Raw genomic sequence first — 15,445 nt, forward strand, 5'->3', positions numbered from 1 at the left:
CCCCTTTGTTTTTCCGCCCGCCCGCCCCGGCGGAGCGGGGCTGCTGAGGTGAAAGGAGGCGGCCTCAGGGGTACGGGGGAGAGAGCAGGCCTCGGGGTGAACCCCGGGCCCCCCCTAGCACACTCACGCACACGCACACACCCTTCCCTCCCGCCCTGAAGGGGAAGGGAGGAGGCCGGTCGCTGTCACCACCCGCGGCCCAGAGAAAGGAGGGCGCCGGGCCGCTGGATAGCGCGGGCCGCTTGGCCACAGTGCGCCCGGCCCGGGCCCGCATCGGGGGCTGGGGGGGGTCCCCAGGTCCTACTCTGAGACCCCCCCACACACACAGACGCACTTCAACCATCTTTCGCTCGCTCTCCTTCCTTTTCACCTCCCTCTCCTCTTTTTGTGTGTGTGTGTGTTGACTTTCTGACCCCCCCATCCCTGCGAATAGCGGGTATCCCTGGGTTCCCCGCCACTCCCCCTTCCCGCCGCCCCCCCTTGTGTTTACCCTGTTGGGGGGTGTTGTGAGTGAGTATCCCCTCCCCAAACTTTTTCACTGGATTACATTTTTTCTCTCGCAAGCCTTTGCCGAGCCTTGGCAGCTGACACCCTCTCCCTCTGTCCAGCTCTCCCGCCGTCCCATTCAGCCCGGGGAATCCCCCAGCCGGGCCGGGGCGGGGGGAGCGGTGGGGGCCGGGACTCCAGGAGGCCCGACCTTCTCCCGGAGCGCTTTTCCCTCTCGTCCCACCTCGAACGTTTCCTCCAACCAAGTGGGGGAGACGGAAAGTGAAGAGAGCAAACAAAGTCGGCTTACAAAGCCCCCAGATGAGTCATTCGTTGGGGTGTTGGTCTACACTTTTTGCAAGAAACTTGAAAGTGACTGTAGCCGATACGTTGGCAGTCCTCTTGCCCGCCCATTTTAGGTGGGGGACCCCTGTTGGGAAGACCTAGGCTGGAACTTATTTTTTCCTTGCTTCATTTCTATTTGCAAACGAAGCGCTTAGTGGGCAGTAGTGATGAGCTCACCGGGAAACTTCGGAACCAGAGGAGGTTAGGAAGCTTGTCACTTTAAATGCGTCCTTCCCGCCTCTCTGGGTTATTTTCCTTCTTTGAATAACTTCGTCAAATCCCAGACGCGTTGCTTGGGCGCTTGAGACCTTTTGAAACTAACCAGGAATGGATGCAGAATTTTCAGAAAATCCTCCCAGCCACTGGACCCATCCCAGTGGAGTTAATACAGGGAATTGGATAATTCAAACATTACCTATTATGTAGAGCTGGTTTATTGTTTTAAGACCTATTTTCTCTCAAATGTGAGTAATTTGATTTTTAAGTAGTTAATTGGAATATATTGTGGCTTCTTAAAATTGAAGATATGCAAAATTATGGAACTCACAAACTTCTTTTTCTCATTCTGATCTGGTATTGTTTTATCATGCTCTAAGTCAACTTAAAAATGCATTGGGAAAGATATGATACATAACTAGTTGGCATCCAGATTGATGTAAAGGTGGCAAATGCCCTCTCTAAAAAAAACTTTCAAATGGTCATTTAAATGTGGAATTAATGGGCCACCTAAGTGATTTTCCTGTGAGGAATGATTTAGATTTACCATATTAAACCTGCTGTCCGTAAACTTCATGGAGATTGAAAAAAAAAGGGAGAGTTCTATATTATGTAAAGGAAAAATCTATAACTACTTTTTGGAAAGCTAGTTGAACAATCTTTTGGAATACTTTTATTCTTTTTCTGGATAAGACAAATGCCAAGCATTTATTGATCAACTTGTTAATTAGATTTTATATTATTTAATTTTTTTTCAGCAATTAAAATCTTTTTTTCCAACTGATGGAGAAGTGTGAAAGCTAATATTTGATCCTGGGCTTGGCAATGTGTGCAGTGAAAACTGTTGGAAAATAATTTAGAGCCGAGGACAGTTGAATGGGTAAAGAGAATATTTCAGTCTTTTCTATGGAAAGGTATGAATAGACTTACTCAGTTTCAGTTTTAAGTAATTTTTACTGGGGAAATGGGAGAGTTAAACTCTCTTGTTTGTTTCCTAGAGCATACTATTGAATTTATATTTTAAAACAATTTAATACCTGCTTGCTTTCCAGATAACCTGGTGGAAAGTGAAAGCCATAGCTGTTAAGATGTTTGATGGATGATTCTCCTAACAGGACATTCAAGATATGACTCACTGATGCTAATTTGTTTCAGTACAAAATTTTTTGCCCTCTGGCACTGGAGATTTCATGGTGCTATATCCTACTACCCTGGGTAATGAAATAACATTTCTGTTTTGTTTTTTTGCCAACCCCAGAAAAAGGAAAGCTTGGGCAGGGTTAAAAAGCCTTAAAGTTGAAAGATATGGGAGATAAAATAAAAGCTTTGGTTTGATGATACTAGTCAAATAAAAGTCTACTCAAAAGTTCTTTTTTTTTTTTTAATTTTTTTAAATCACTTAACTGAAGGCAGGCCATGGTTGTTATTTTACTCTGTCTCTCCCTCAGAGAACAAGTTGGGGAAACCCAGTTCCCCTCTTAGAAGGCTTCATGTAGAAGTGTGGGGATCCTAGGAATCCTCAGAGAGTGATTCCTGTAGTGGTCGAGGCATTCTACAGCATTTCACCCAAGAAGCAGGGACCTGGTGTGAACCTCGTGTGAGAGTGAGCTTCAGCAATGCTGTAAAAATACTTTATGTTGCCACAGACATCTGAATTGGTAAAATGGCAGTAAGTGCTTTTAGTACTCCATCGAACTAATGGTTGTTTAGAATTGAAAAATGCCTCTAAACACTATAAGTCTGAACTTGGTCCAGAAGATTTGCATTCCCTATTATCTGATCTGTTAGCCTTTGAAATTGTATATCTTAAGCTATCTTCAGCTATTAACTGTTTGTATACTGTATGGAAACTCGGGTATTCCACAGCCAGGTTGGAAAGGGGTAAGATTTGCATCCAAATTCTGTAAAGTTTCCACTAATGTCTTGTGGGCAGACACTGACATTTACAGGAGCTCCATAAACTAAATTAAAAGCGGACTATAATTCAGTATAATCCCTAAGTCCAGAAAGCTACTCCTAGGTAAGCACACAATTTCTGTGAGTACTTCCAGGACTCAAAGGGGCATTCAACCAAAATTATTAAATTGGAACTGGTAACTTCGAATACCACACCTCCGAATGATTTGGGGGAGACTTGGTTCCAGCCGTAGCTGTTGTGCTGCCATCAAGTAAATGTGGAGCTATGTGTAGATATTCTTACCCATTAAGGGAGAAGAAGCTCTGTGTGAATGTGTGTGTCTGTCTCCTTGTTTTCTTCTTCTTAATCAAGTTGACAGTAGGACTTGTGATGATAGAGTGAGAAGGCTAAATAAATGACTGGAGTGTCTAAGATGATGGGATGGGCCCCTCCTAGGATGTTGTATGCTTAAAATATTTGGAACTCTTACCTCTGGGTGCAGGTGTCCTTTTAGGATTACAAAACTCAAGCATAGGGGCTTGGGCTCACTGTCAAAAAAATTTAAAAAATAACGGTAAAGTACAACGTATCAGGAAGAACTATTTCAGGAATTTTTTCCATCATTTCCTAAATGTTTAGCAGTATGGAGAATTTTGAAAGAATCAAAACCAAGAGAGTAACTGTTCATAAATACCAAGAACCTGATCCACGGTGAAATTTTGGTTTCAGTGCAACTAAAGAAAATTTCCAGATGGTGTCCAGTTCTGGAGTGGAGAAGCACATTTTAACAGCAAATGTCTAATACTTTAATGAAACATAAAAGTGCTGGAAGAAGATGAAAATGAAAGGAATTTTGATTATTTATAGTTTGTTTTTTCTTGCTAGTCTATCTTTGAGAGTTTAGGGTTTGAACAGCTAGTGTTAAAGGGTGCAGATTTCTAGTTTAAGATCAAATGAACCGAGAAACAACTGACAGGTGTTTTGCTGTAGGCTACCTTCACAGATGCCTTCTAGGCTGATTAATAGCAGGTTTCATTTCAATCAGATCTTTTAGTAGGAAAGTTAAGTGAAAACTTGAAAAGTAAACTTAAATAGTGCATGTATTCAGAGAGCTAACTTAGCAACAGCCTCCTTCCTCAGTCACTAAGTTTTCTGATGGAAAGGGAAAGACTGCCTTTCTTTTCCTAGGTAAAATAGACAGATGATTACATATATGTGTGTGAGTGTGTTGTGTGTGCATTACTGCAGTAAGGTACTGGTAAATACTTAAGTCTGGAGTGTAATTTTTTTGACAAGTTATTTAAACCTGGTTTCAGCACTGACATACTAATGCAAACTGATTTCATCAGCTGGTATGTACCTTACGAACCAGGATGGTGTGTAGTCAGCTGTTAGAAAGCAAGATCACTGTCAGCTACTTAGTCGTAAAAGTTTTGTGTCTGTACAGTGATTTTAAGGCTTTGTATTGGGAGCTCTGAGGGTAACTAGGTGGTTGCTGGATTTCTGCTGCAGGGAGTAGCTTATGGGCTCTTGGATTGTTTCTTCTGGTCTCTGTTGTCTGGAGCATGTTGAATTTTGAAGGCCGTTGTGCGAGGCTGAGTTTCTGAAGTGTAAATGTTTGGTTTTAGGCCCACGAAGCCTCCCATCACCAACAGCAGGCAGCGCAGAACAGCTTGCTGCCCCTCCTGAGCTCTGCTGTGGAGCCCCCTGATCAGAAACCATTGCTTCCAATACCAATAACTCAGAAACCTCAAGCAGCGCCGGAAACATTAAAGGATGCCATTGGGATTAAAAAAGAAAAACCCAAAACTTCCTTTGTGTGCACTTACTGCAGTAAAGCTTTCAGGGACAGCTATCACCTGAGGCGCCACGAGTCCTGCCACACAGGGATCAAGTTGGTGTCCCGGTCAAAGAAAACCCCCACCACGGTGGTCCCCCTTATCTCCACCATCGCTGGGGACAGCAGCAGAACTTCGTTGGTCTCTACCATTGCTGGCATCTTATCAACAGTCACTACATCTTCCTCGGGCACCAACCCCAGCAGCAGTGCCAGCACCACAGCTATGCCCGTGACCCCGTCTGTCAAGAAACCCAGTAAGCCCGTCAAGAAGAACCATGCTTGTGAGATGTGTGGGAAGGCCTTCCGAGATGTGTACCACCTCAATCGGCACAAGCTCTCCCATTCGGACGAAAAGCCCTTCGAGTGTCCTGTTTGTAATCAGCGCTTCAAGAGGAAGGACCGGATGACTTACCATGTGAGGTCTCATGAAGGAGGCATCACCAAACCCTATACTTGCAGTGTTTGTGGGAAAGGCTTCTCGAGGTACTGCATTTTGCTTTGCTTTTTTTTTTTTTTTTCATTAGGTATCAGTGAACTTCAGTTTTGTCTCTTGTGACCTAGAAGGTTTGTGTGAGAATAGCTGTGGGCAGGCCTGTGTTATTAGAGGAGATTGATGATAGATAAAGTATTACACTTCCAGGTCTAATTCCAGTTTGGTGTGGTTGACAAGTGGTGACATAGTGATTAGCTTAATATTTCAATGGAGAAGTGCCTTGGTGGATTCAGGCCTTCATTTGGCACATCTATAATTCTTATCACTGCAAAACCACCAGTTTCCAATTCAGTCGGGTGACTAGACATGAGGTTCACTGTGCAAATCAACGCAACTAATTTCCTGGAAGTTGGGATGACCTTGGATACTCTTAGTATAACTTTTAGGAGGACGTTTTTCCATTTTTCTGTGGTTACTAACATTTCACTAATTTTCATTTTTAAAGGCTTTTAAATAAAAGTTAATATAGTAGTAGCTGTCTCTGGCAAGTGTTAGGACTAAAACTTTGGGTATTTTATAATTTAAAGAACCAAGGCCTAACATTTGATATTGACTAGGAGAGAAAAATTAACAGGTAAAGGCCTAAGACTTCTGTTAATGGTAAGAGAGGTAAGGAGGCTTGCACTGGGGGGAGGGGGAGTTGGAAATTCTGCTAGCTTTCTTTAAAATGCTCTCCACCCAAAGCTGCCAAGCATGTAAACATCACCGTGAGTAGCATTTCTCAATGTGTGTTCCATTACATCTTCTGTTGAAACTCTCTCTTTCACAGGCCTGACCACTTAAGCTGTCACGTAAAACATGTCCATTCAACAGAAAGACCCTTCAAATGCCAAGTAAGAGTTAAAATGACTTATCCTTAGTGTAGCACTTAATGCACATTATCCAGAAGGTCTGAGCCAATCAAATCTCACCGTTCTTGAATAGTCTTAAAATCACTGACTTGAGTGAATGTGGTCCGTTTGAATTCTTGTTTTATACAATATAAATGACAGCTTCTATTTCTGTGAGGCAAGAGCATTTAAAAATGTAAATGTGTTGTTTTTGTTAAGCTACATTTCCCTTTCCTTAGGCAACAGTATTTATCGTTACAAGAAAAAAATTTGTAGTCTTGCAAAAGTCATTGTGTATTTGAAATGAATAAATGAATGAAATGCTTTAAATTATTTTCTGCGTTGAAGATTTTAACTGTAAGAGAAGAAAATAGGAATTTTCTCCCAAATGTTATCATTTATTGGATGTTTGTCTGCCAAATTGGAGCGTTTTCTAGTTGTTTGAAAATCTGTTGATTTTATTTGACCTAAGTTGTGATAATGAAAAGGTTAAGAATCTTGCTAAATAAAATGACTTTTGTAGACATCAGTAATTTTAGTTTATGGCTGGAAGTCTTTCTCTGCTCCTTTCAATTAAATGTGTTAATGACTGACTTTATTAAGTAAGTGATTTGAATCCTAAGAAAAATCCAATCTGAGGAAGGAAGCTAGTGTCATTTGAGCGAGTGCCTGCTATGTGCGAGGCCTTGGGCCAGACTCTTAATCCCACCAATAATTTTGGGAGGTAGGTATTTTTACCCTCATTTTACAGATGAAGAAACAAATTCAGATAGGTTAATTTGCTCAGTGTTACACTGTTTCATGAATCAAGGAGCTGAATTTAAATCCAGGTTTAACTGATGCTACAACTCACATCTTTTCAGTACTCTGTGTTGATATTTTTTTCTTCCCCCAAAATGTAAGGGTCTAAAATTCACCAAATGTTCTGTTATGATTACGATTCTAGGTAACACATGCAATTAAAATTCAGCTAACTCTGTCTGCTTGCGGACATGGATAGGGTAATGCCTAGAATATAACGTACTTTAAAATGAGTAGAACAGGATAGTCTATATTTAAAAAAAGTTTTCCTCCCTCATGCAGACGTGCACTGCTGCCTTTGCCACCAAAGACAGACTGCGGACACACATGGTGCGCCACGAAGGCAAGGTATCGTGTAACATCTGTGGGAAGCTTCTGAGTGCAGCGTACATCACCAGCCACTTAAAGACACACGGGCAGAGCCAAAGTATCAACTGTAATACATGTAAACAAGGCATCAGTAAAAGTAGGTGACACTTCAGATTGTATTTCTGTTGCATTTCAGATTGATGAAATCTGGATGTTTGTATAATGTACTGAATGTATTTTCACTGTGCCCTCAGCACTGCATTCATGTTCATCTTACATGTTTTCTCCTGTTACTAAAGCGTGTAAACACCCATCCGTGGAGAGTATATACTGGTGTGGGAAATAGGCCTGACCTGTGTGGATACAAACAGCACTGACAAGCCCTCCACTAATTTTGCTTTCAGTCCTGTGCTTGTCTACTAATAACACCCAAGTTAAAAAAGCAGAATTTCCCTGTAACTGTTTTTCAACGTGTCCCTCTTCGGTGGAGTTTAAATAAAAAGCTCGAGTGTTTTAGGATTGTGGCCCCAGAAGCCATGCTAGAAGGTTGCACCTGCTGTGAGGCAGTTTTCATTGTTTTTATTTAATGTAGGAAGGTTCTTAAGCATTGGTGTCTCCTAACTCCTGTTTGAGTTAGTAACATTCCTTTAATAAAATAACCTTGAAGATGAAAGCGGCATCATTAAGTTTGCTTTTCAAACCCAAATCTGCAGAGTTGGGATACCATATCCATTCGAAGGTGTAGTACTCTGCGTACCCTAAATTCAGAATTGAAGATAGACTATTTCAGGGACTCGCAGATAAAATTCAGTACTCGCGTTCACGCAGGCTTTGTGTTTGAGACTGCCCTAACCACCAGAGAAAGTCTGTCCTGGTTCCGTGTTCCGTTATCTATGTACTACATGCAGCAGAAACATCAAGTGCTCAGAATAGGTGGCCAGAAGTGAGTGGGAAAGAGCGACATTTTGTTTTTGGAAAGAACGTTTCATGTGTTTTAATCTCATCCTTTTTTGCTTTTTTGTAAGTACATTGGGTTTATTACCTAGTACGTCATACTTTATTAACTTTGCAAAAAGTTACTTTTAGTGTACATTGTTGTGGTCCAGTGACCAACTTTATTATATTTTGATGAGCGTTAATTAGGCCATGCTGATATTGCCCAAGTTCCATTCTCAAACACACTTGCTTTTTAATACAGCAAAGAATTCTTTTCTCTTTTATATTGGTTTTCCCCAGCTCTCTTGATTTTTCTTTTATTGATTTACCTGTTTTGACCAGTATAGACAGAAGCAGCAAAAGATGCTCTATAGTAAAAACTGTCAAGACAAGTGATAAAGGTCAGAGAAACATGAGGAGCCAAAGTATCTAAGTTTCAGATTTTGAAAAAAATGGCAGCACTTTTTCAAGGTAAATGTCGCATTTGTGGTTTCTCTTTGGAGCAGCGTGCATGAGCGAGGAGACCAGCAGCCAGAAGCAGCAGCAGCCGCAGCCACAGCCGCAGCCGCAGCATGTGACGAGCTGGCCAGGGAAGCAGGTGGAGACACTGAGACTGTGGGAAGAAGCTGTCAAGGCAAGAAAGAAAGGTAAGATGAGGTGGCCAGTGCTCACAGGACTGCTAGAGCAGTGGGCTCGGTGTGCCCCCGGGGTCCCGAGGGAGGCAGCCACAGCTTTAGGGAATCTGGCTTCATGGAAACCTGGAAACACTATGATAGCAACAAAGCTACCAAGCTTCCAGATAAGTCTTTTTACTTTAACAAATAAAAATCCTTAGTACTCTTTTCGTGTTCTTTTGATTTTCCTTTTTTACAAATTTGGAGCCAGGTTTGGTCCTTTGCTATGTATGTTCAGAGTTCCATTTTTATGTCAACCTCCATGCATTATGGGCTCCTCTTTTTCCTTTCTGAAACATTCACACTTTTGGGGGTGGATGAAATATTCTTATGGTACATGAGTTTATTTTCTTACAACTTTGCTACTTTCTGCTCTTTAATGTTCTTTCTGCATTGTATTATTTATTACATGTTTCTGGCTTTATGATGCTGATATCTCTTCTCTTGGTCTTACCCTTAATCTCATTCAGTCTGTCACTGGAGCTGGCATTAGCTTAACATGTATGTGCTTACGTTGTTAGGGACTTTACTGTAATTGTTACTGAAACCGAGAATGGTTTGCTTTTCTCTCATATGTCTTATTTAAAAAATCCATTGGAGTATCTGTTCTCCACACAGCTCTTTAACGTAAAACTTAGAGCTTTGGCTTCTGGACATGTGGGCATTTCAAGTCAATCATTTTGTCGGTGTACCATCAGCCGCGGGAGAGATTCCTAAATTCCTTCTTTCCTTCCTGATCTCTGCCATGTCTTACTGTTTTATTTTAAATTCATAAGGAATCCTTTGCCTGTAGGCTCCTCTATAATTCCTTTGCTGTGTAGTTTCTTCCCTCCTTTGCTTTCATGTAGTACGGCTGTTCCCTTCCACAGATCCCTTCTAAACACCCTGTACTTGGATAAAGATAAAAGGAATAGCTTCCTTTTTCATACATCTACTGGCATTGCAGCCAGATAGGCCTTCTACCCTTCCTCAGCGGCTGCTTGCTCCTCTCTTCCAAATGAAGATTTGTCATTATTTAATAAAATGTTTTGTTAGGAGAAGGGGGGGAATGTATATATGCTATGACAGTTGCACGGTGGGTGGAAGCATGTTACGAAGGATGTTTTACTTGAGAAGGAGTAAGAGTAAAATTATTTAAGTCCTAGAAAAGGATGCTATTAGACTGAAAGGAAAAGGTGCCGGTGGGGGAGAGGGTGGTGATGGCACACATGAGAGCGAAAACCCCTTTGGTGTAAACAAGAACACCCTTAGCTGTGCTGCCATCACCTCAGAAGTGAGTTGGTTTTCTCTTTCTTTCTGCATGCTTCTATTTGGTGTTGTATTTCATTTTGCTTGTACAATAAGACTCAGTTGTTTAGCTCATCTTCTGACCTCCATGGAACAAAATGCTATTGTATTCCCGATTGTAGCATGAATCTCTCTGGAAACGACCACTGGTGTTAAAAACTTCTGTATTCATGTTAGCAAAATGTCACATTTGGGAGGAGAGGACACTTCTGCCCTGAAAACCTAAACTTGAATCAGCAGGTCTCTTTTTTTAAATAAGGTAATATAAATTCCCAACCCTGAGTGACAATTGGATCACCATCTCAGGAACTTTTTAAAAATACACATTTCCAAAGTTCCATCTAAATCTCACTATTTCCTGGGAAGCCATTTTTTTTTTTAAAAAGCTCGCTAGATAAATGATTTTGACCATCAGCCAGGTTTGGGAATTCCTGACATAGAGTATGGAGTTTGCCAGAGTTTCATCACACTGATCAAGGGAGAGCTGCTTATCGACTCCAGGGTTGGCGTGAGGTGATTTGACCCATTTGTGTGGGATGTGTGCAGACCTTTATCTTTAGTCTCAAATGTATTTCTCCATTTTGACAGCCAAGTTACTCACAAGTAGCTCCCTCATCTGTCTTCTTACTGCTGTTTCCTGACGCACCAGCAGGTGGTGCTGAATTTTGTTGAGGGGTGGGGTGGGGGTGTCACCTCTGAGGGAAGTTTTAAGCAGTGCCCAGCCTTTGCTAGGTAACAAGGACCAGGGTCCCCCAAATCACTGCAGGGTCTTCTTGCTTAATTAGTCCTCCTTGGTATGGTTGGTGACGTGTATAATAGTGCAGTTAGATGACACTAGACATAAAGTGGGTGATTTTGTCAGCATCAGAAAGTGAAGGAGAAATAGGAGTGGGAAGGAGAATATAAACCCACTGAGAGATATTTTGTCTTTCTTAACATAGTTAAGAAACCTAACCAGAAACAACAGGATTGTTTAAACAGTTTTTCTAAGACTGAGATAAGCAGATAAGAAAATAGCTTGTTTGTCAGTCCCTACTTAAGGATTTTTAAAACCTTAACAGAATGTAGCCTCACCTGAGGCTTTAGAGTACAGAGCATTGAGGACACACAACTCTCTCTGCTAGTTACAGGGTGCCTTACCAGAAGATTTTTCTGATAATCTGTTCTTGTGTGACCATCGGCCCAGCTCTGTGTAAACAAGCTTTCTCCTGGCCTGCCGATGGTTGGCTCTGCCTGCATGATGGTAGTGAGAATGCTAAGCCCTGCCTGCTGTCTCTGTCCCCACCCCCCGAGCGCCTTACAGAAATTAACTGGTCTCCCCAGCATCACTGTGAGGTAGGTAAGTAAATCTAAATTTGAAGCCAAAAGTGCCAGGCTAAACAAGTTGCCCAAGGCATTGTGGGAGGTATAGCATCAGAAAAGAGATTCAGGCACCCCCAGTCCTGTGCTCGGAAAGAGCCTCCCTTCTTGTTGACCGCTTGGTAGAGAACTATAATTTCATTCATTAAAGGTTTGTCCTTTTTAATTAAAAAAAAAAAGTTGATTCAGAAGCTGTTTGTAAATTTTGTTCATTGTTTGAAGAGTCTAAAGGCCATTTTGTCTTCTTATTTTAGAAGCTGCTAACCTGTGCCAAACCTCCACGGCTGCTACGACACCCGTGACTCTCACTACTCCATTCAATATCACGTCCTCTGTGTCGTCTGGGACGATGTCAAACCCAGTCACAGTGGCAGCTGCAATGAGCATGAGAAGTCCAGTCAATGTTTCAAGTGCAGTTAACATAACCAGCCCAATGAACATAGGGCACCCTGTAACTATAACCAGTCCATTGTCCATGACCTCTCCTTTAACACTCACTACCCCAGTCAACCTTCCCACCCCTGTCACTGCTCCAGTGAATATAGCACACCCTGTCACCATCACGTCTCCCATGAACCTGCCCACACCTATGACGTTAGCTGCCCCTCTCAATATAGCGATGAGGCCTGTAGAGAGCATGCCTTTCTTACCCCAAGCTTTGCCTACATCACCACCTTGGTAAACAGTATTATAAAATCAAACTATGGGTTAAAGTAAATATTTACCAGCAACTTACTTTTAGTTTATTAAAGCAAAAAGTAAACCATGAAATTGGGAGATTTTATTACATTAGTTAATAATAGTGTAGTAGCATTTTTCTCCAATTTGGCTGGGATTGTTCAAAGTAGGGTGTGTATGTAACTTATCACTGGACCACTTTAGTTTAATCAGAAATTCCTTTTAGCTGACAGCATTGCTTAAACAAGATAGTAGTTGGCAAGGTAAAATGCCAGAATTAAAACCAGTCATAAAAAAGCAAAATCCATTTCAAAATAAAAAAACAGCATTACTGTTTCTAATCCCAAGAAATCATTTTATTCTAAACACTAGCAGAACTCTTCTCCCTATACAAGGTGGATGGCTCATTTTAACCTGAAGTTTTAAATCCACAGATAGAGAGCTAGTGTAGAATTGTCTGTGTTTATTGTTTTTATGAGTAAATACATGCATTGTCATAATAAAATGCATTTCAGAGAATATGCATTTTACCTTTGGGAATATGTTAATTTCAGGCAGCATTCCCTATGGGAAAGGTGATACCAGCTCTGATATGCAAAGCATATGATAATTTATCATTCTAACTTCAACATATAATAGGGATTGTGACCTGATATTTGGAGATGTAAATATTGCTCAGCATATTAATCCTGATGGAATATAGCATTGTAGTTGACTTTTTAAAAAAAAATGAAAAAAAAAAAAAAACAACCAAAATATACAAACTGTGTTTTGGTAAGAAAAGGCCTCAACTGACAGAGGAGAAGTCAAGCGTGTGGACAGGCAGACTCCTGACAACAGAGGCCAGTGGGACTCCTGTTCAGGAGCCAAGGAGTACTTGGGACAGTTAAAATATATTGCTTTAAATTGGAAGATGCTGGAGGCACTGGGATGTGATATGCCCCTCTCTCTCCCAATCAGAGCCTGTTGATGTTACAACAGGGAAAGATGTGTTAGTTGCTCACTAGAGTTTATGTCTTATATTAAATTGTATACAGTTTTTATTCTAACCACTAACTAGGTAGTATGCCCCTTCAGAACAAGCAGAGTGTATCTTTTTTTTTTTTTAATTTCTCCTTCCGTTTCTTAATCAAGTATTGTGAAGATTTGTTCAACTTTGTAAATATGGACATCACTTTTTTTTTTCTTTGAGAAAACACTTGTATCAGCTTTGTGGTGTTTTCAGGGAGACAGCTATCTGTACTCCCTGTAGAAACCCAGCAATGATTGTGCACGTTAAGACATGTGCTTTTTATTTCTTAGCAGGATGTTTTATCTCTGTACATAAAGTAGAAACCAAAAGTTAGGGAAACAGATACTCTTTACACCATCATGCCACACATTAATGTTTTTAAAGCATTGTGTTTAAAAAAAAGTTACTAAAACCAAGACGCTGTGATTTTTTTTAAGTTGCAATATGTTTTTGGTTTTTTTTTTTTTCTTTTTTAATCTTACAGTTAAGACGAATGGAATTTAGTTGTATTAATCTTGCAGAATGTTTGCAGGACTGACTATCAAACTGGATGACTTCCGTTTATACCCCACTGTGTCAGTTCAAGCATCAAATACCTTACATCTGAGGCGGACTTCCTACATCAGGGACAGGTATCTGTGTGTCATTATACAAAACAGTTCGAGGGGGTTGAACTACATAGTAAAAAATAAAATAGTACTTAGTGTAAAATAATTTTATAAATGATCTTTTGTACTTTAGGACATTAAATTGTACAACTTTTGTATATATAAAAGCTTAGGAACTTTCTGTTTAGCAGGAAGGCAACACATTCCTACACTTTTAATGTATATGTTTGTTATAATGTCCATGTAAACATGCCCTATGTTTGTGCCTTTTAATTAGTTTGTCTCAATAAACAAAATGTAGAGAAAAATATGTAGCTATGACTTTGTTACAACTGTTCCTATCCACAGTACAAAGATGGTTTGTTTTTAATCTGTAGAGCATTATGTGTGGACTACTGGAAGGACTTGTGTAGGGAAGGCCCATACATGGCCCTGCTGAGGCCTGGATTGGGCAGGTAGTGGCCACATTTGGAGGAAGCCCACATTTCCTGGCATGCAGCCCCAGGACCGGGTTCTGGCTCTGCCTGCTGGGACCTGTCATCTCTCTGGCTGGGCTGGCAGTCACCATCCACCATGATTCAGACAGCCCAGGCTTCTCCACGGTGGCTTAAGGAGCAGTCCTCAGTGGGGGCAGGTGTGGACCCTACCCCCAGGCTAGAGTGTGGTCGTCAGAACCCTGAAAGTATTAGTTCTTTAAAAAAAAAAAAAAAAAAGATATATACTAGAAATGATTGTTTTATCAATTCATTGTATAATAAACAGGAGTGAGACTTCATTGTATGACTTCAGTTAAAATGCTATTTTGTATGCATTCTTTATTCACTTAAGAAGCTTGTCTGCAATAATAAAGCCACGTCGTGTCTTCTTTTGGGAGGGAGAGAGTTGGCAGGAAGGGGGTGGCGGCGGGCCACTGAAAGGGGGGCCGAATAGTTTTGTGTGGTGAGATTCTCCTGTGTCTTGGAACTGGAATTGAGTTTTGATGCTGATGAACTGATTCAACCAAGTGTTGAAGGCACGACGGCCACCGCGCTACGAAAAAGCAGAGTTTGTTTTTCCCTTCTGGTTGTAACCTGGTTGAGAGCTTCCCTTTATCAGATTGGCAGCTAAACAGTTGTATTAGATAATCCTCAAATCTGACATCCAGCCTGTTATGCTCTAGGGCTCACTGCTTGGCCTGCATTTGCCTTTTATTGTATATCCATTTCCCTCCTAAGGTGTGCTCCTAAATGAAGGTTTCTATGTAAGCAGATGATGATTTTTCCTGTCAATACCAGCACTGTATTACTAACATGCAAAATACTGCAGATTTATTTTGACAAATTAAAGTTAACCGGTCACAAATGTTATGATGGATTGCTTAATATCTTAGAAGCTTCACCAGTTCACTATGATGGTAGAGAAATTTTTAAATCACTGCTTCTCCAGGTGTACCCATCTCAGTATGTGGCTGGAGAAAGGGGGAGGGAGTGCTGTCAGGCTGGTTGGTATTAAGCTCCTATGGAGAAGGGAGGGTGGAAACACACCGGATTGACTGAGGACACGTTCTCCTGCCAGTCAGCCTGAGGAAAAACCAGGAAGCCAGGCCTTGGGGCAGTGGCAACAGATGTCGGCCCTTGTTCTACCCAAAAGAGAAAATGGGTTTAGAATATTTCTCATGCTCTAGAACCCAGTTTC

The 15,445-nt window shown here is 41.2% G+C and overlaps 1 protein-coding gene across 2 annotated transcripts in view; it reads left to right on the forward strand.

Moving 5' to 3' along the window:
• The window catches only part of VEZF1 (vascular endothelial zinc finger 1), a 15,690-nt gene extending 578 nt beyond the window's left edge, over positions 1-15,112 (forward strand). The window contains exons 1-6 of one of the 2 annotated variants that reach the window (XM_034641361.1): positions 2,085-2,716; positions 4,573-5,267; positions 6,047-6,110; positions 7,173-7,374; positions 8,657-8,800; positions 11,728-15,112. In XM_034641361.1, coding sequence (XP_034497252.1) covers positions 2,711-2,716; positions 4,573-5,267; positions 6,047-6,110; positions 7,173-7,374; positions 8,657-8,800; positions 11,728-12,155 — 1,539 coding nt within the window. In that variant the 5' untranslated portion in view covers positions 2,085-2,710 and the 3' untranslated portion in view covers positions 12,156-15,112. Of the gene's footprint in view, positions 1-2,084; positions 2,717-4,572; positions 5,268-6,046; positions 6,111-7,172; positions 7,375-8,656; positions 8,801-11,727 lie in introns of those variants that run through there. The other variant, XM_034641360.1, reaches the window with a different exon arrangement.
• Positions 15,113-15,445: the final 333 nt, after the last annotated feature.

The sequence above is a fragment of the Ailuropoda melanoleuca genome, chromosome 13 (assembly GCF_002007445.2).
Source record: "Ailuropoda melanoleuca isolate Jingjing chromosome 13, ASM200744v2, whole genome shotgun sequence".
Classification (NCBI taxonomy): Eukaryota; Metazoa; Chordata; class Mammalia; order Carnivora; family Ursidae; genus Ailuropoda; species Ailuropoda melanoleuca.